This window comes from Misgurnus anguillicaudatus, chromosome 22 (genome assembly GCF_027580225.2).
Source record: "Misgurnus anguillicaudatus chromosome 22, ASM2758022v2, whole genome shotgun sequence".
In the NCBI taxonomy this organism is placed as follows: Eukaryota; Metazoa; Chordata; class Actinopteri; order Cypriniformes; family Cobitidae; genus Misgurnus; species Misgurnus anguillicaudatus.
Window position 1 is genome coordinate 22,423,297 of NC_073358.2, and position 21,962 is coordinate 22,445,258.

The 21,962-nt window shown below is 37.6% G+C and overlaps 1 protein-coding gene across 2 annotated transcripts in view; it reads right to left on the minus strand.

Moving 5' to 3' along the window:
* The window catches only part of dapk1 (death-associated protein kinase 1), a 102,645-nt gene that overhangs the window by 67,834 nt on the left and 12,849 nt on the right, over nucleotides 1-21,962 (minus strand). For both annotated transcript variants that reach the window (XM_073860698.1, XM_073860699.1), the window contains exon 3: nucleotides 1,725-1,946. In XM_073860698.1, coding sequence (XP_073716799.1) covers nucleotides 1,725-1,946 — 222 coding nt within the window. The remainder of the gene's footprint in view (nucleotides 1-1,724; nucleotides 1,947-21,962) is intronic.

The following is a 21,962-nucleotide window of genomic DNA, read 5'->3' on the forward strand; positions in this document are numbered from 1 at the left end:
AATAATGCACACCTGAGGTGGTGATGCATTATTTTTCAATGATTCAAATGCCCGAAGTCAATTATTCCGCTTATACTACGGTTACCATACCTCAAAACATCAATCACATGATATATTTTAAGGTATTTGTCCAGTTTTTGTACTTAAATCGTGAGAAGGACTATTTCTTCCACGCCTTATCCAACGGCTCTTTTGTTTGTTCCAAAACATCCTTTTAAAGCTGGCAATGGAGGCTTGAGCCGTTGATAGCATTTAAATGCAGTTATTAATGAAGTTATTAGAAAGATAGCGAGAGCAACAGAGACACAGAGAGAGAAAGAAAGAAAGAGAGAGAGAGAGAGAGAGAGAGAGAGTGAAGGCGAGCGAACGAGCAAGAGAGAGAGGGCGAGCGAGAGAGAGAGATTGTGTGAATGAGGCTACCTCTGTGCGTCTCTAAACAGCGCTGTTATTGCCTTGGAAAATCGTATGTTATGTTGTTTTTGTTATTCTGTTATTACAGTTAACCATGCGAAGTGATATGTAAGTGTAATGCGGTTAAAAAAGCTGCCTGGAACTACGTTTGCCATGCTTTTTCCAGAAAATAATTACACACTTTAGAATGTTCATCAGCCAATCAGATTCAAGCATTCAACTGACCTGTAGTATAAACTTGATTAATTAAAGCAAATACAGTCGTATGCAAAGGTTTGGGCAACCCTGACAATTTCCAAGATTTTCATTTATAAATATTTTTTTGGATCCGCAATTTCATTTTGATCTATCAAATAACTGAAGGACACAGTAATATTTCAGTAGCAAAATTAGGTTTATTGGATTAACAGAAAATGTGCAATACGCATCAAAACGAAATTAGACAAAAGGCACCCTTGTCATTTTGTTGATTTGAATACCTGTAACTACTTAGCACTGATTAATTGGAACACACAATTGGTTTGGTGAGCTCATCCCTCAATAAAGTAAATACTAGTTAAGTTAATAAATGTCATCTAAAGCAAAACTTCAGTATACTGTACATTTTGATGGACGCATTTTTGATGCTTCGCCACGTTGACCCTAACCTGGTTGCACTTTCAAATTTATATAATTTTGTTGCATTCAACAGAAAAAGAAATTAATATAGGCTCAGGCTGGGATGACATGATCTGGATGAGCTATTCCTTTAATACACATTTTTTCCTGTTTGAAAACACCGGCACTAGTTTATGAATGTAAACAATGAAACAAGCCAAACTGGTCCATCCACTCAATTTACTGGTTTCCCTCACCCCCCAACTGTTGACCTTGTCAAGTGTTTGTTTTGTGAGCGATGGCTGGTAAAAATGAATTCAGTGGCGAGCCTTTGACAAATTCTTTTATAGACCCATTTCTACGCAAAATGCTAATTTTAGAATACTACAGTGTACACAGTGTCAAAGCTGTTTTGATGCATTTGCTCTGACATAATAAGCTATGATGCTCATGTGGGCAGCAACTCCAGCTCACAACCCTTTTATATTTCCCTTCCGGTCTTCTCCTGTCTCCTATCCAATGAACTCTTATTAATGAGAGACTTAAGAAAGAAAACTGACTGCACTGTAGTTCCAGAGCTCTAAAGCAATCAGTTGGTTTGAACTAGCAACTTCTCCAGCCTACTGTATTTAAGCCTTGCATTGTGAAATAAAATATCTGAAGGCTGTAAATTATTCCATGACTCAGAAAAGTAAAGAGAAAAAAAATTCACTCACAGCTCCAGGATGAGGATGACCTCGTTCTTGTTTTCAAATACATCGTGAAGAGTGATGACATTGGGGTGCTGAATTTCCTTCAAGATGCTGACCTCCCTCTCAATGTCCTCTTTTGATACTCCTCGCCGACTGGATTTGCTGCGTCTCTTCTTGATAAATTTGGCTGCGTATTCCACACCGGTGCTCTTATGACGGCACTTCTTAACAACAGCAAACTGGCCACTGAAAAAACAAACAAAAAAGACTATGTAAAAAAATACAGTGGTCATATATTTACGTTTCAATTTGTCATAAACATTTACTCAGAGACTTTGAAGTGCCTTGACGATTTTATATCTTTTATTAATATGTATGTTTCTGGGATTGAACCCATGACATTTGCATTGTTAATGTGGGTGAGCCACTGTAAAAAAAATTATGTCAAATTAACATTATTTCATGTTACTTTAAGCAAAACAATTTCAATTTTTCAATTTTTTTTATAAGTTATGTCAACTTATCACACGTCAAAACTTACTTATGTACACTAACCTAAAGGATTATTAGGAACACCATACTAATACTGCGTTTGACCCCCTTTCACCTTCAGAACTGCCTTAATTCTACGTGGCATTGATTCAACAAGGTGCTGAAAGCATTCTTTAGAAATGTTGGCCCATATTGATAGAATAGCATCTTGCAGTTGATGGAGATTTGTGGAATGCACATCCAGGGCACGAAGCTCCCGTTCCACCACATCCCAAATATGCTCTATTGGGTTGAGATATGGGAACTCATTGTCATGTTCAAGAAACCAATTTGAAATGATTCGAGCTTTGTGACATGGTGCATTATTCTGCTGGAAGTAGCCATCAGAGAAGGGGTACATGGTGGTCATAAAGGGATGGACATGGTCAGAAACAAGGCTCAGGTAGGCCGTGGCATTTAAACAATGACCAATTGGCACTAAGGGGCCTAAAGTATGCCAAGAGAACATCCCCCAAACCATTACACCACCACCACCAGCCTGCACAGTGGTTTCAAGGCATGATGGACCCATGTTCTCATTCTGTTTACGCCAAATTCGACTCTACCATCTGAATGTCTCAACAGAAATCGAGACTTATCAGACAAGGCAACATTTTTCCAGCCTTTAACTGTCCAATTTTGGTAAGCTTGTGCAAATTGTAGCCTCTTTATCCTATTTGTAGTGGAGATGAGTGGTACCCAGTGGGGTCTTCTGCTGTTGTAGCCCATGCGTGTTGTGGCTTCACAAATGCTTTGCTGCATATCTCAGTTGTAACGAGTGGTTATTTCAGTCACAGTTGCTCTTTTATCAGCTTGAATCAGTCGGCCAATTCTCCTCTGACCTCTAGCATCAACAAGGCATTTTCGGCCACAGGACTGCTGCATACTGGATGATTTCCCCTTTTCACACCATTCTTTGTAAACCCTAGAAATGGTTGTGCGTGAAAATCCCAGTAACTGAGCAGATTGTGAAATACTCACACCGACCCGTCCGACACCAACAACCATGCCATGCTCAAAATTGCTTAAATCACCTTTCTTTCCCATTCTGACATTCAGTTTGGAGTTCAGGAGATTGTCTTGACCAGGACCACACCCCTAAATGCATTGAAGCAACTGCCATGTGATTGGTTGATTAGATAATTGCATTAATGAGAAATTGAACAGGTGTTCCTAATAATCCTTTAGGTGGGTTTTCTTAGGCACACATTTCCTAAAACCCAGAATTAAAATAGTCTAGTCAATGCAACAGCCTGCTAAATTTATGGAGAGGTTTGTTTTACAAATGCACATTTTTCATATTTTTTACTCCAAAAAATGACAGGCCTTGTTTTGAAATCTATAACATCCACAGAAAAAAATATCTCTTTAAATCTATTGCTATAGGTTTGCTCCTCTACAGCACATTACCGGCCACATTTCTCTTCAGCATGTTCCAATTTCAGTCACTGTAAGTCACGACATGCATGCTGAATCACTGCCAGAAACTGACAGTCGCTCAAGCTAAACGAACTTTAATCGACAACAAAATCAAGTCACAACCCTATCCAATCACTAATGTCAAACCGGTTAGATAATAACTACTGCATCATTTACTTTCCAGTAAGAATTTCTTTCAGATGATGTCATTTATTATGTAAGGAATAATTGACAATAGGCCACTGAATTATTTGAAAATAATGCACACCCAAGGTGGCAATGCGGAATGCACAAACGGATGAGCATTATTTTCCAATAGCCTAATTTAAAGGGCCGAAGTCAAGAATTCCACGTATACCACGGTTACCACAGACATTGCTCTGATGGTTATTTCAAGACATTTGACAGGTCAGGTGTGCGTTTATCGAAAAATAATGCATAAGCATGAAACATTTCTCAACCAATCATAATAAAGCATTATTATTAAACACAAGCAGATTAAACACAATACAGTGTGATAACAATGTTTTGCTTATGGTTTCATAGGTTGATGTTATTGAGGTGGATAACAATAACTCCAGTGCTATATCAATCTATGGCACCATACCAAAACACCAGTACACAAGCCGATATACTAGAAGCTACTATAAACTACATAGTGGAATACAAAACAAAATAATATCAAATAAAGCTAACTAAAGATATTATAAAGATTCTTCCCTTACAGCACATCCGTATAATCTTTCCTGTACTGTCACAGCCTTGCAACATATTTGGCTTTTAAAACCATGACTGACTGTTATACAGCTGTTTGAAAGATTTCTTCCAAGAAATTGATAATTGCCTTTGGGAAAAGAAACAAAAAGCCAAACATGAGGAAGGAAAAGAGGATCTTGGGATGGGCTTTTTCATGCAAATTAAAAACACAGGGCCTTTATTTTTTGTCATCCAGCAATCAGTCCCCACAGCAGTAAGGGACGGTGCATTTGCATTAACTGGGGCCTGAAAGGGTTGGAGGTAGCAGACAAGCTTGCTGTGTAACCTTAAAGACCTCATGAACTCTATTCTAAAGTACACCTAAACAGTTACTTTAACTTTTGCCAGCTAAACACATTTAATTTTTTTAGTTTGAAAAAATACTGACAATGAATGGTCTGACTGGCAATGGTCCAAAGAAATCCTCACCATAATACCACCTGCAACAGACTCAAGTAGATTTATTGCTGTGACAAAACTAAAGAATCCTTGCATAAAAATATGACAAGTCACCCAAACTGAAACATGTCAACACGAAAGCAACCCTTGTCATACAATTTAATGGGGTCTTTATGAAAAGAACCCCTATCCTAAAACAGACTGTTTTGTCCCTTTTAGATCCAGCCATGGGTTGAAAACCCCCAGCATTTTTAGAGTGTGCACTTGATGTTTGATAAACTGAATCATAAAAGAGTTAAGAGTCAAAAGGTCAGTCTTCATAGTGTGGCTTTTGGCATTCAAGCATGTCTAAACTTATTTGTCAGCAACACTTCTCAATGAGAAGAGGGCATTGGTCTTTATCTGGGCCAGTTCCAATAGCAGTGCTAGGGCAGGGCATCAGGAAGGGAGGGGGTCATGTCAGCCAGAAAGGGGCCTGTGGAGCATAACGGTCCAAACAACATCACACATCACTAAGCAACCGGCCGACGAAAAAGACAGCATGTTTTTCAGTTACAAAAGTCAGGCAGCATTAGATCAATTTCTGCCGGTTTTGAATGGGTGAAAAGGGCAAATGTGCATATCAAGATGTCGATCTGGCACGGCTCTCGGGCTTGAAAATTGGCAGAAACACGATGATAAAGTGCTATGGCAATCACAGTGAATATCAAAAAGAGCTCGCCAATGAAAGCACTCTTCAAATCAGGCACAAACCATGAGTTTTGCCCCATTATGAAGTCTGAAGAAGATGGCATCCATTTGAAGTACTGCAGTCAGTCAAGTCTTTTGTCATACTGGAGTAGGAGTTTTGTTAAGCCATTTGATTTTGTGTCTTTTGCTTGATGACAGATGCTTCACAGTATGACATCATTATATTTTGTTTCTTTGATTTCTTTCAACAAAGTGAAGTTATGAAATGCAAGCTGATCATGATTCTGCATTGATTACCCAAATACCTGAAGTACCTTATGCTACCAGCTATTTTTATGAAACCACAAAAGTATGACACAATTTAAATAATAAATACATTTGTATTAAAAATCCATCAATTAAAAGAGACTGTTTTGGAATCCATTCAGCTGATCTCCGGGTCTGGCGCTACCACTTGTAGCATAGCTTAGCATAATCCATTAAATCTGATTAGACCATTAGCATCACGCAAAAAAATAACCATAAGAGTTTCGATATTTTTTCTATTGTAATGATATTACACAGCGCCTGAAAATAGTCCCCTTGGTAACTTTCAATAGCAGGGGACTATTTTCGAGCACTGCGTAATATCATTGCACATCCTGCAGCCAGTATAGTTCCTAGCCATATCTGCCTAGAAAACCGCAACTTTTAATTTTTTGTCGGTCTTAGTACATGATGTAACTACAGAAGAGTCAAGTTTTAAATAAGAAAGAAAATCAAAACTCTTTGGTTATTTTTTAGCGTGATGCTAATGGTCTAATCAGATTCAATGGATTATGCTAAGCTATGCTAAAATTGGTAACGTGACCTGACCTGGAGATCAGCTGAATGGATTCCAAAACGGTAAAAATCAAATGTTTAACTCTAGGGGAACTGGAAAATAAGCATATGTTCAAAAAAAGTGGGATGTCCCTTTTAGGTTCAATTAAAAAGACAAGAAAGGGCGAACAGGCTTTGCACTTAATTTAAGGTTGGGTGAGGCATATCAAAGGGGATAAGTCACTTTTTTTTCAAATTTCCACCGACTACATCATGGTCATGAAAATAATAACATGTGCTATTAGGAGGGCCCTTCTCTGTCTACATAGCATCTGACTGAATGCACGTGTAAAAGAAAACCAGTGAATTATGCATGGGTAAATATGATAAAGGGTTAATGTTCATGAGATCCTTCATAAACTTTTCATAAAATCCCAAGTCATGGCCAATGCTAAAAGGGAAGTGAAACATCATCCACAGTATATCTCACATGACTCTTCATGAACATGTCAAGAAGGTACAACATACAGTTTAATGAAAAAGTATAGTTGTTATTTAATGTGTTTGAGTTAAATCTACTGTATTAAGTTTTCTGTGTAACCAATACTAAAACCTGGCTCTTTCATCTATGTAAAGGCAGAAAGAAACGCATACAAAATTCAGAAAAGTAAAACATTCTCAAAGGCAAATTTGTTCCTCAATTACTATAAACGACATTAAAAGAAACAAAAGTGCAATGAAAGCATGAGTGACAAAACTGTGTAAGAGATTGAAAAAAAGCTTTCAAAATATATATTCAATTTAATTTTGAAATAAATAACAGTGGATCTAACTTATATTATATTACAGAAGACTAAAAAGCAGGCATTATTTAAACCGTGTGTCCACAATCTCTCTGCAATTGTACATCAATCTCCAATATAATATGAATAATAATAAATATTATGAAGATTTTACATGGTATTAGCAAACAAAACATGTTTTCATGTATTCATGTCACTATAGAATTAAAAGGTGTAACATAAATACTTTAAAGGCGGGGTGCATGATCTCTGAAAGCCAATGTTTGACATTTGAAATCACCTAAACAAACACACCCCTTCCCCAACAGAATCTGGACCTTCTTTTGATAGACCCATCCCACACATACGCAACAATGTCGTTTAGTAGACACGCCCCTTACTGCTGATTGGCTACGAGTGTGTTTTGGTACTCGACCCAACTCCAAAGTGTTTTTCAACAATCGTGCACCCCGCCTTTAAATCACTTTTGTTGATTAGAAAATATTGACTAGAGCTGGCTGGTGGTGACATAAAACAGATCAGCGATAAAGTCTGGTGACACAAAACATATAGGAAAAAAAACTACACCTGAATATACTGTATACTCGAAACACATAAGCAAATGCACAGAAACGCATGGAAAACACATCATCATGGCAGCAACTTTGAGAAAACTTTCAGGTAATCAGTACAAATACAAAAATGTTTATGTTTAAAAAAATAATAATAGCAAATTTATAACAGGATATATCGGTTAGGATGTTACATAATTCGGCAAAAAGTGATTCATACAGAGTTAATAAGCTATAAACAGAGTTTAAACCCAGAAAAACAGTGGCCTTAAGAGAGCACAAAGAACCAAGTACCAGTGTTGGGGAAAGTTACTTTTAAAAGTAATGCATTACAATATTAAGTTACTCCCAAAAAAAGTAACTAATTGCATTACTTAGTTACTTTTCATGGAAAGTAATGCTTACGTTACTTTTAGTTACTTTTGCGTTACTTTTTCTTGGCTAAAGCTTGATCTCTTTCAGGCCTTGCCGGTGTTTTTATGACTGAAAAGTTCTGCATTCAGAAATTGCATATTTCATCACAAAAATGTGTAGCTCTGGCCTACCATCTTAGTTTCTGACTCAAACTGTTTCCACACAGGCACAGAGAGTGCATACATTTAGTTTAATTCAGTACACATTTTTTAATCAAATTAATTAAACTAAAAAAGTAACTTGAGTTACTTTTTTGAAAAAGTAACTCAAATATTAATGTGTACATTTAAAAAGTAATGCGTTACTTTACTCGTTACTTCAGAAAAGTAATATTATTACGTAACTCAAGTTACTTGTAATGCGTTACCCCCAACACTGCCAAGTACATTGTAAAAGGCATACATGCCAATTTCAAACCCACTACAGTTAACTCACATTTACAACTACATTATATGAAGTTCACAACAACTCATTCAGCAAAAAATCCTGCGCTCTCTAATTATTCCCATTGGGAACCAAAGGAAAACCCCACACTTTTCAACTGTAGACCCCGCACAAACTTAATGATGCCAAATATCCAAGCATTGTTAATGACTTAATTAGCAGGTTTAAACTAAAATGGCATATGAAAAATTAAAACGTAAACAAAGCCTAGCAAACTAAACTTCTACTCCCAGACGCGCCAAGCAAGGGATCGTGTTGTTCTTTGAAAACAGCCTTCAATTTTTTGCAGTGAAACTTGAGCCAGGAGAAGGGCTAGAGGGAGGAATGAGAACATCCTCTGTTTCCCTTCTGCGTCCTGTTTTCTGTGTACCTACTCCAGTCCAGGTCTGACTGAAAAGATCTTTAAGCAAGGCGAACCGAGAGACAAAGATTTGCATTACACAACACAAATGGGTGGGAATGCTGATCGAGGAAACCACATTTGCAGAAGTTGCTTGTATGAAATACGTAGCTTTATAGCATCTGTTTACTGCAACCTTTTAATATATGCGGATCACAAGGATTGCTAATCAGAATATGACACAGGATAGAGGAATGCTGTTCAAACACCATCTGCGTTGTATGTCCTAAAGTGACAGTTAATTATTGATTTTCTCTACTGAAACGTATCTTTCGTGCTGATAAACACGCAGATTTTCATACATGAGGTGTAGAATTTCTGACGTGTATAGAAGGAAAACTGAACAGTCAAGATTGATCATTTTAGCTGTATGATCTAACCTATCCTCAAGTCTGACTCTGAAGCACAGGGGCGTACTTTGTTCGCAGGTGCTTTGGTCTTTCATGCAGCCTGTTGGCGTCTGAATGCCCAATTATGTGTAATTGTGAGCTTCCTGAACAAAGGTGCGTGTCAAAAGCTATTTTTTGGCTCTCGTGAAACCACAAACTCTTGTTCTGCTTTGTAAGAATGAAGATTTACGGGACAAACAAGATGCGTTTCTGTAGCTTAGTGTGTGGAGCATGGCCATAGCAATGCCACTATTATGGGTTTGATTCTAAGATAACACACACTGATAAAATGCATGTCTCGGATGCAATATAAGTTACTTGTTAAGTTGTATCCTGTCAGATAGGAAGCTGTTGTTGTGTCCTAAAAACATGAAGACAAGCAAATAAAAATGAATAGTAGACAAGGCCTAGTCCACACGGACTATTATATTTATATAACACAAGTTTTTCTTCCAAAAAAATCCCGTCCAAACATGCTCGGTTCATGGTTCCCACACCTTAGTTAACTTCAAATTCAAGGACCTTTCACGGACTTTCCAGGTCCTATACCCTAAAAATGTAGGACTAAATGTGGGGACACATTTTAAGTGAGGTGAGCAAGGTTACATCCTTTCGAGGGAACTCGCGCTGCGTCACTGCGGTGACACTTTGGGGACGCTTCCAGGGGTAAGTTCGTCTAAATGTGTATATCAAATTTAACCAATGGTGAGGCTTAACGACAAAGACAGGGTGACGCAGGAGCCAGAAAGTATCGCTATCTGAAATGTTGGCAAAGACGGCGTTACAGGGATGCAGGAAGTATGGCAATGAAGACGCAGCATCTCATTCCCTTCTCAGGGAACAACAGTTACATACGAAACCCGAGACGTTTTGATGTGTCAAACACAACTATGCATACAGAAGATATAAGCATTTAAAGGCTCTCTAAGCGAATAATGTGCGATGTCACTTCCTGTTGATGTTTGAACTGTTTTCAAACAAACGGAGCGTAGCTAATGCCTCCCCCTCCCTCTCCCGTCCGTGCTTTCATGAACGCGCTCAACCCCCACCCCCAAATCCTTCTTGTCGTTTATTGGCTGGAACACTTTGTTATGTTTTGTTGTGCTAGGTTTGGCCACTATGTTGTTATTGCCGTTTGTCGAGCCTGAGCTGTCTACAGAGATCGCGTTTTTTTTACAGTTTGATCAGCGGTCAGGTAGGAAGCAGACAGTGAGGAGATGTTTGCTGTATGTAACAAAAAAAATGTATGGTCTAAAACGCGTGAATTCGCTTAGAGAACCTTGAAAGTGAACTGTTAAGCACGTGTGCTTAAAAATATTTTTTATGATATTTTATGATATTTATGATATACTACATTACACTGGGAATAATATGGATATTTTTTCAGAAAACTTATTGCATAAAATAGATTCAAGCACTTTAAATCACCTGTTTCTATGTATATATATTTTCAAAAACTTCCCAGGGCCTTGAATTATTTTCCCCAGATTCACAAACTTTCAAGTATTTCAAGGACCTGTGGGAACCCTGTCGGTTTAAAAGAAATCTCAGTCCTCATGAAAAAGCAAAAACACGCTATTCAGCACTGTCAAGAGCATGCCACACCAGCAAGTGGCGATATAACCCAAATCGTAAAGCCACCTTGCCCAATCAGAAGCCTAACAAAAGTGACGTCGCAAGGCAAAAACCCTGGTTTTACTGTCTACATGACAACACTGCAACCGGCGTTTCTTAAAATCCTCACCCTGGCAGGGATTTTCAAAAATGTTTGGTTTCGGTGCCCTGATATTGCGTTTTCCTGTGGACGAACGTCCGAACCGCGTAAAAAAAGTCACGGTTATAAAAATACCCGTGTCCATGTGGACAAGGCCCAAGATACTTTAAAAGATTCTTCACTAAGTGGCTGCTTCATAATGAAAGCACAATGCCAGGTGTGCTCCATTAGCGTAACAAACACGGGCCGGCATAGAGCTTCTGCTTACAGATTCAAGCATTTTCTTGGCTCGCTGAAAAAGGATTTTTAAGTCCCTGTCAAAATCAAAATCTCACATATGACAGCCAAGAAGTAATGAACATGGGCTCAGGGGAGAAATAATGACCAATAATGATCAGATGCCACTGTTGAGGGAATGTTCCTTTGTGCTTGCTTTCCCTTTTGAATGTTTCGTGATTTCTTTCCTTGAATGATTTTCTTCTCTCCTGTGCGAAGAAGCTAAACATCGGTCCAACTTGCCATTAGGATTCCGAGCACCTTTTGTTGTGCTGCACAGTCATTATGCAGCATTTCTACTGTGATCTACAACCACTGAGACATACAGGAATGCCTCATCTATTATAGACTAAGAAAATGAAAATGCAGATATGATCTTTTATCAAGCCTTTTAACGGTACTGAATACATTTGGTTTCATAAAACAGACTAGTTTTCATAAACAAGTTATCACAAATCCACTATAACTGGCTATACTGTTTATAATGATAAAAAAGCTAAACGAATTTCGGATTCAACTGTGCTGATATTTAGTACAACAGCATACAATTGCCATTATGATACTGGTTTTAAACCAGCTTCTATAAACAAGAAAATAATATCCGCAGAAGTAATGTGTTACTAGTATCTGGTTTCACAGTTAGTTTATCAGCAATTAATAATTATAAAATTAGTTAGAATGTATACTCAGGACCCGAAATGTTAACTGCTCCATAACTGGACAACTACGTAAAAAGTGAAAGAAAAACACCACCGTTTTTTAATTTTTTGCTTTGTTCTAACCTCAACTTAGATGAATTAATACATACCTATCTTTATTCAATGCGTGCACTTAATTTTTGTCCAGCGTGTCGTGAATTTGTTAGCATTTAGCCTAGCCCCATTCATCCCTTAGGATCCAAAGAGAGATGAATTTAGAAGCCACCAAACACTTCCATGTTTTCTCTATTTAAAGACTGTTGCACGAGTAGTTACACGAGTATGGTGGCACAAAACGTGGCGATTTTTTAAGCGGATAAAAAATGAGAACTATATTGTATGGCAGAAGAGCACTTAGTTTGCAGCACTTCAACCTCGGTGCAGTAACATCCTCACTCCCGACTAATAAACTACTCCAAAAGGACTCTGTTGTTATTGATTCTTTGTGGACGTTTACCAGAAGCAGTTTGTTTATGTTGTTACTGCTGAAACCATTTATGGTACAAAAGTACATATTTATTGGATTTGGAATATTTTTAAAATTGCTGTCCTTTTGGTTCATGTGATGCTCACGAATTTATATTTTCATGGATAAAGATTGATCTTATAAAATCTTATAATGTGTATATGTTTACATCGCCAAAGAACGGGTTAAGTGCCGTGTGAAGAGCCCTTAAGACTAACACTGACCTAAAATCAGCTCATGGGTTATTATAACTGACAGACATTGCAAAGGGCATTCTCCTGCTGCTCTTAGGCCAACAGAGGGTTTAAGCAGGTGGAGGATCAGAAGATAACCATTCTTCTAATCTTTGACCCCAATCCTGCAGTAATCCCAATCAAAATGAGACTCATCAAAACTCTTTAATACGAAAGGAAATGTCAGAGCGCAACAAGCAATGATCTTTGAATCTCTCACTCTCATCACTGACCACTGTTTCCTCAGCATGTGCCAAAAGGAAACACTAGATCAGTGGTCTTTACTATTTTTTTTATTGAAGCCACACTGATAGGTCAAAGTCAATAGGAGAGCCCCTTTACAGCAACGTATCAAAAGTTACATCCAGTCATAAATAGCATGTCTGCTTATCAATCGGCCATCACTGAACATACAACATGCTATGCAATAAATACAAAAGGGCGAATCATTCTTCTTTATTATTTACCAGTTAAATTTGTAACTGAGACAAGATGATTTCCCTTAATGACAAAAACTGGATTTCATTAATTTGAAGCATTCTTATAATGTGTGTATAAATGGGCCCCCTGAACCACTGGGGGCCACATTTCTCTTAATGTTATGCACTAGCATTATGCTTGTATAGACGGTTTCAGCAGTAACAACATAAACAAGCGGCTGTCGTGGTCCGCACGTAACTTCCGATAAACTCCGCTAAAAATAAATAACAACAAGTTCTTTAAACGTAGTTTATTTATATAACAAGCAAAAAAACAACACATATACTTTGTAACGCGTTACTCCCATCACTGAACATGAACACTACCCCCGGTCAGAGGTGAACCTACATTAAGTGGGTGCCCACGGCAAAATAAATAAGTGTGTAAACCAAGTGTTCATTTTTTATAGCCAAATGTCTTTCATCTAGGGATGCACAATATAATCTTTTTTGGGCCGATACCGATTTAAACAGACAACTTCTGGCCAATACCGATATTAAACACTTGTATAAAATACTATACAGTTGGTCTATTAGCTGGTCTATCTAATTACCATTCAACTGACCAACATAATAAGAGAGGCACAAATTAAGCTAAAACAAATATAATAAAACAGCATGACAACCTTCAAAGGTGGTTTTTGCTATTCAGCATTTATTTTATTAACAACCTTAACCTTTTTTTTTTTTTTTTACATATAATGGATTTCTTTATGCAGTTAATTAATAAACAATCGGTATTGGCCTTTCTCGTGCTATTGCCGATATGCCGATGGTTTCAAATTCATCAAAAATTGGCCGATAAATATCGGCGGCTGATACATCGGTGCATCACTACTTTCATCTTTAATATTCTTCCAATTTTCTTTAACTATTTACAGTATATTATAAGTAGTACTTAAGCAATGCTTAATGGTAAGCATTCTTTTTTTGGTAACCATAAAATATAAAATATATATTTATTTACAATTTACAATATTGGGGTGCAAGTAAATATTGATACACGCGTATCGTGATATTTTGTTTGGCAATACTGTATGGATAAAAAAAGGAAATATCTATATTCTATATATCTATATGACAGTTGTTTCATTTGGAGTTTACATCCCGACTAGGCTTGGGCGGTAATACGGTATACTGCAAGATCGAAAAATAGCAAAGGTATCAGCTTCAATACCGTCATAAAACAAACAATGCACTTATATAGCAGACAATGATCAAATATTAAATATAATTTATTTAATGCCTAAAAATGCATATGCGTGGTTGTCATCACATGACAGTGTGGAGAGAAAGTGAGAGGGGGGAAGATGGCGAGTCGCGCACCGAGTGACCTGGTCTCAAAAAGAGAACACACCTTTTACAGTTTGGCAGTATTTCGGGTTTCGACCGAACGAGAAGGGAGAGGCTGTTTGCAAATTGTGCAACAAAAAGGACACCGCAAATGAGTCTATTTTCACTTTTTTTATAAGCTGCTTTTTGTTATTAAAAGTTGTTAGAACGGTATGATTAAATTTAATTTAGTTTGGTGACGCTGTCTGAGCCTTATGTCATAATTTAATAATTATTCACGGTAATACCATATACCGAGGTAAAATAGGGAGGAGGTTTGATGGTATCAACATTTGGATACCGCCCAAGCCTAATTCTCTACCACTAAATAGCATTCCTCTTATCTCTAAAATTAAACAGTAAAAGTAAGTACTAGCATAGATGTGCGCCACATTATTTTATTGCTGAGGTTTGCATATGGTGGTCTGTTCCTAACCTTTCCTAAAAGTATATCCTATTATTTTCCCAAAACAGAAAATATTCCAATATACTGCACCGCTTTACAGTAGTGCAAAGTATCGCAACACACACTGCATTGCAACCCCTGTATCGTGTTTTTCTATCTTATCGCCAGATTCTTGCTGATACACAGCCCTAAACAATAAACGTAAATATCAGTTTATAAAATAAGATCCATCGGCAGATCCTTGGAAGAAAACTGTTTAATTTGTTGTTAAATAAAAAGGGAAAAATCAGGAACCTCAAGAGTAATGTTTACAAGCCAATTCAGTATGCAAAGTCTGTTGTTGGTTTTTATCAGCCCTGGTTTAATTCCCAAACGTCTCACCTGAAGAAGTGATTGTCGGGTTGCTCTGGGAATGTGTTCGTTCTCATCTGGGCTTTGCAGCAGGTTCACACTATGGAAATGAAATACATTTTCACCTGGTGCCAGACTAACGTTGCAAAAGCTTAGAATAGTAGCAGAGAGATTGATCTGGTCTCCATCCACATGTGTGTGGGGAAAACCAAACTAAGAGACTGGATTCAGCAGGGATTTGGAAAACCCAGCACTAGAAACTCCAGAAATTCCACTATTCAAAAAGAATAACTGCAACATACAATCTGAAAAGTATTAATTGGCAGTATTACCAAGTGTTCATTCTTCAAACACTTAATATATAAGTAGATATAAATAGTGGGATCTGTATTTTTGGGTGAAAATATAGAGCCACAAAGACTTAACACTAGTATGGATTTCAGATTGGCCTCTGCCTTCATCTGGTAATAACTGCTCTGTATAATCATGTTGCCTGGGGTTTGACCCCTGCAATCTTTGTGACAAAGCAGCTTTTGTGCCGCTCTACCGTTGGTTAGTCAGGCTGTCCGCTGGGGTGCCTGACTGGTTAACACAACACCAGCCCCCAGACAGCTTTCAACAACCCTCATATTATTACAACCAATGAGCCCTGCGATAAGAGTGGTTAATTATCCAAGCCGGTCTGATCCATAAACAATTCTGAAAGCATTACAGTAGCGGGGGTCACCATACAATTTCTCCCACCATTTTTTGAAAGGTATGCACTTTTGAACTCTTCAGCGAGGGAACCACACCTGAGAATGTGGCACCGTTTCAGTTACCATCATTTCTGCTCACTTCCTCTTGTCTCTCATCCTGGCTTTTCTTTCTCCAGACTTAAAAACAAAGTTGTCTCTTGGCAGCAGGGTCTGCCAAACATCTACTTTAGTCTCTATGTGAGCCATCATTAGGAAAGGGAGCCAAATTTGGTTTCCTTTAGAAGGTGGGGCATGACATCAGCAATTTTGATGGGGCTTAACTCATTTCAAAAGTTTTACAGGGGGTAAATTGAGAGTGAATTTGAATAGGAGGGGTTCACCGATAAATGCTGATATACAGTATATGTACAAATGTGTATAAAAATGTATATACACTTGTACACATTTCTTAAATATATACATGCATGTGTGTGCTTATCTATACAAAGTTATTATACACAGTTCACACACACATATGATGTAAACCAAAACTTTTATTCTGCTAAAGATTAATCGCCATCACTCGTTATGCATCCCTAGTTAAAATCAAACTTTGTTGGTTCTAATCTCATAATTAGATTATGAGATTATATCTTAGATTTCACACAGGCAGGGGCACAATTGATTTTATACTAATACACAGCACTTAGCTAGCGCTCATGTCTATAAATCATGCGGTCCTCTGATTGGTTTTGATTAAATCACTGCTCTTTGTGATACACGAGAACGTTGAGTCTTTTCTGGCTACACTCTCAGAAAAAAAAGTACAAAACTGTACCTATTCTGTCACCGGTGTGGTACAATATATTGAAATGTTGTACCTTTTTGGGTATACCCTTATTGTTGTACCCTATTGTGTATTAATTGTACCTGTAAAGGTGCACAATGGGTCTTTATGGTACAGCAATGTACCCAAAGGGTACAACATTGTATTATGTTTTGTATACCTGTAAAGGTACAAAATGGAACCTTGGGGTACCACCTCAGCAAGGGAAAATGTACAGTTTTGTACTCTCTTTTTTCTGACAGTGCATAATTCCAGTTTTTCCCAACACAGACCAAGCATAATCACTTATTCATTTGTGTTCTGTCCAATTCAATATAGCTGCATGCATGCAAATGTTTGTTCCTATTCAAGTGTGAGTCAGTAGCATTTTCAATCCTTAACATCATCAGATCATGTCTGTTCTGTCCTCACCAGGGATTATCTGCTCAAGTATCTGTGAATTACATGGGCTCCAACTGTGCTTAAGATCAAGCTACTTTTTTGGATAGGATAGGTTTATTTTTCTCACTGAATGGGAGTTTTTAAGAGTGAATTCTCCATGTTCAGACCGAAACTGCAAAATGGCATGGTTTGTATTATTAACATGTTTGATCTATGGACGTACTAAAATCTGACAATTACACTGAAGCTTCTTCAGAGAAGCTTATTATTGAAGGGACACTCAACTTTTTCTGAAAATATGCTCATTTTCCAGCTCCCCTAGAGTGAAACATTTGATTTTTACCGTTCGGGAATCCATTCAGCCGATCTTCGGGTCTGGTGCTAGCACTTTTAGCATAGCTTAGCCCAATCCATTGAATCTCATTAGACCATTAGCATCGCATAAAAAAAAAATGACCAAATAGTTCCGATATTTTTTCAATTTAAAACTTGATTCCTCTGTATTTACATTGTATACTAGAACAACGAAATATTGGACATACCATGGCTGCAGCGGGTGCAATGCCCGAAAATAGTCCCTTTGGTAACTTTCAAAAGCTGGGGACTATTTTGAGGCACTGCGTAATATCATTGTGCCTGCTGCAGCCATGGTACTAGGGATGGGACGGTTAGCAAATTTCATATCATGATTATAGTGACCAAAGTTATCACGGTTATCAGTATTATCATGGTTTTCTTACATTGAGATGGAAATGTTCAAAAAGAACTGATACACACACTGAAAACATTTTAACAAGTTTTATTTTTGAAAATCAGCAAACAACAAATACAATTAGCAGCTATATGCACTTTTTTAAGCATAAACATTAAATCAGGGGTGTCCAGCCTTTTGGTGTGGCAATCTACTTTTAAAATGATAAAGCCGACAAGAACTACCTGCTTAAAAACATTTTTTTACTTTAAATGTGTGTTAGGAGGACTATTTCTATGTTGAATTTAGGGCTGTCACCATTACTCCATTCTTTTTGAGGAGTTAAAAAAAATCATTGAGTACATGCCGAGTACTCCTTATAGCGGAGATGCGGTTTTGATGAAATAAACTAGAAAATGACAACATTATCAGATGCATCTCTCTCTCTCTCTCTCTCTCTCGTTCGGTCGGTCGGTCGCACGCACAAACAAGAATGTGCATCCAAATTTCGGAAGTTAGACGACTCAGCTGCAGCAGGCAGACATAAGATTGATAAAAACACACTTGAAAAGAAATGCGCAGCAACTCAAAAAGACTTGTTTCTAAGACCATAATGCCAATTTGGCGCTTTGTTTTAAGTAAAGGGTGTGGAGGCGGTTTTTCAGGTTGGTTTTTATACTTGATTCTCGATTCAACTCAATGGATATAGATTTAATACAAATACTATATTAATAAAAAAGAACAGTGAACCGTAGTTTACAAGTGGGTAATTAATAATTAGGAATTAAAAGCCACAACACTATTGTCGTTACTTGCTTGCGAAATCTAAAATGCTTCCATACCTCTGACTTTTTATATGAAGGTGGCATCAACGTCGATGAAGCATGTGAAACCGCCATTTTAAGCACTGAATAAATGAATGACAGGCTCGCTTCTCGCTCCTTGGTAACATCGCGCAAGGCAAAAAAGAGGGTAACATCTAGTGAAATATACTAGTGATTAGATTAACGTTAATCGTTCAATGTTTGAGGAAATAAATATGAAAGAAAAATCGATTCTGCTCTTTGAGAATCGATTTTGAATCGTCCACGTAAAATAAAACGATTAATCGAAAAATCTTTTTTTTTGCCCAGCCCTACTTTTAATTTTCCGTCAGTCTTAGTATACGATGAAACTACAGAAGAGTCAAGTTTTAAATAGAAAAAATATCAAAACTCTTTGGTCATTTTTGAGCTTGATGCTAATGGTCTAATCAGATTTAATGGATTATGCTAAGCTATGCTAAAAGTGGTACCGCCAGACCCGGAGTTCAGCTGAATGGATTCCAAAATGGTAAAACTTAAATGTTTCACTCTAGGGGAGCTCAAAAATGAGTCTATTTTCAAAAAAGTGGTGTGTCCCTTTAATGCCCACCCATTATAATGAAAATATGGGTACAATAAATCACAAAATGTAAATGCAATATCAAACGAACAAAAAATGTGATATTTATCATTCATTTATTTAGTTTGAACACTAGTTCGCTGTTTTGTTGCTATATTTGATATTTATTACATTTTAGCATTTAATGAAATGTATGCATAATCTTGGTTATCAGTCATAAGAAAATGTAGTGCAACCAACTTTTATGTAGCCATCTATCAGACTTCAAGTAACATGCTTACTCAGCATCACTGTCTAAATGGGACATGTTAACACAGCAAAAATTGCAAAGTGAATGAATAAAAAATGCTGACTACATGCATGCAAACAGTTTGGGTATATTAAAGTCAATGCTCACTGTTAGATCAATAGAGTGATTTTAAAACAGTGTGAAAAGTGCAGGCTGTTGGCCTTCTAGGCAATCTGCCAAGTTTCCAGCAATCAAATGCACCTCTTTCATTGATTTGTTAACATTTAACAAAATCACTTTTACTGTGGTTGGCTCACCGTTTTGATCCTAACTTTAGTGTAGGATCACAAATTTGGTTTAAAGCATTAGGAGGTTGATTTCCCAGAAAAGCATAAACAATGTTCTGCTTGATGGCACTTTAAAAAGAATGCTATTTGTTTGTGCATTCCGACCAGCAACTGGCAACCTTGTTTGGAGTGGGACTGTTTGGCTTACCAGTTAAAGTTCCCATGAAATAAAATTTAAACTTGTTCCTTTTAGTATAAATTTGTTAAGGCTTAAGTGTGGTCCTCCTAAATGCTGCCAAAATTCGCATTCAGAAGATATAAGCATACTTACAGTTATGAACCAAATGTTCGACAACTAAAATAATTTGGCGAAAATAGGCAAAAAGGCATTTCGGTGTTCGACCGAACAAATGAAAACACTGATTAAATTTCCCATCATGCTCCTCATCAAGTTTCTGTCCAATCTAATGTTCTCTACACTATTACAAATAATGCCATAGAAGAACCTTTTCTGTCTAAATGGTTAGAGAGAAAAAGGAGATTTTCTGCTGCTGCGCCTGCTACACACGTTAAGGCAGCAAAGTCCTTGATTATTACGCCAGAGAGAGTATAGTTCTTAGCCATATCTGCCTAGAAAATCACAACTTTTAATTGTTTGTTGTTCTTTGTACACAATGTAACTACAGAACAGTCAAGTTTTAAATAGGAAAAATATTGAAACTCTTTGGTAATTTTTGGGCGCGATGCTAATGGTCTAATCAGATTCAATGGATTATGCTAAGCTATGCTAAAAGTGGTACCGCCAGACCCGGAGACCGGCTGAATGCATAAACAATTATTCAGACAATGTAAATATGCTTTCCATTGGTGTGAATGGAGTCTGATATAGTGTCCAAAAGAAGTTAGAACTTTTGCATAAATTATTAATTTAAATAATTTAGTAATACTTGCTTGATAAACTTAAAGTAATGAAAAAAATCAAAGATCCTCTTTTTTGTTGATGAACAGAGTTTTGTTTGGGTTTTGTTTCTGATCCTGAAATGGCTGAGCACTAGAGGTCTTCTCGAGTCCAAAGAAATGTACCCGACCCGAAATGACCCGAATCACTTTATACCCGAACCCGACGTGCATCATTTTTTTTTTAAAGAAAGACCCGACCTGACACAAACCTCAGAAAATTTGACCCGAGTCTGACCCAAACTATTGACAATTTTTTTAACCCGACTGGACCCGAATGTAAACGGCACTGACGTGTGTGCATTCTGCAGACTCACGCAGTAGTCAGAAAGAAACTCCAGTGGCCTTGCAACCAATTTGGCGAGCTGCTCCATTTGTTTTACTTTGTTACCTGACGACGACACCAAGGTAACCGCTAAAATGTCCATTTAAATTTGACTGACATGTCTGTCTCAACGAAAATTAACCTACTACCAGCCACACAATGTCGCAAGCGCTCTTGGCAAACAGATGAGAGGTTTGAAAAGGACATTGACGCACACATGCGAGAGAGTTCGGGTCTTCTCGGGTCCGTTCAGCAAAAACACATTCATTTTAAATTACCAGAGACCCGATGCCACTATTATTGTACCCGACCCGTGTCCGCATGTGGAGGTGCATGTGAAAGTTTTAGACCCAAACCCGATCGGGTCTCGGGTCGGACCTCTGGTTTTCAGATCTAAGTAGACCTGTGAAGACCTCTACCGAGCACCCACAGAAATACTTAATTAGTTTTAATCAAAAACGCTTTGAAACTCTGGAGCCTCTCTGATTGGTGGATCTCGCGAGTTGTCTACATTGTTTTGATAAAGGGGCCCTTCACATTTCACATCTTAAACCATGCAGAAAATGCATCCGTGACACTATTCCTGCTTCTTTCCAAAGCACTTGGGTGCTCCCGTAGCATCTGCCGTTGCCAAGCAACCTAAGCGTTGTATGACATTGTGCAAAGCACCCACTGGCGAAAAAGAAATCGGCGCCTATGCCGAGTCTGAAATGACTTTTGAACCAGAGCATTCAGGATAACAGTAATTAAATAAACCTTGCTTGTGCTGTCCCACACTACAAACAAACAAAAAAACAAAAAAACAAACATACATAAAAGATTCTGAAACATTGCGAAAACAAAAAATATAAGTTTACTTGATCATATTATTGTTGTCAATGTTCATCATAAATATTCAACAAAATGTAAACATCTGTCAACAAGAATCGGTTG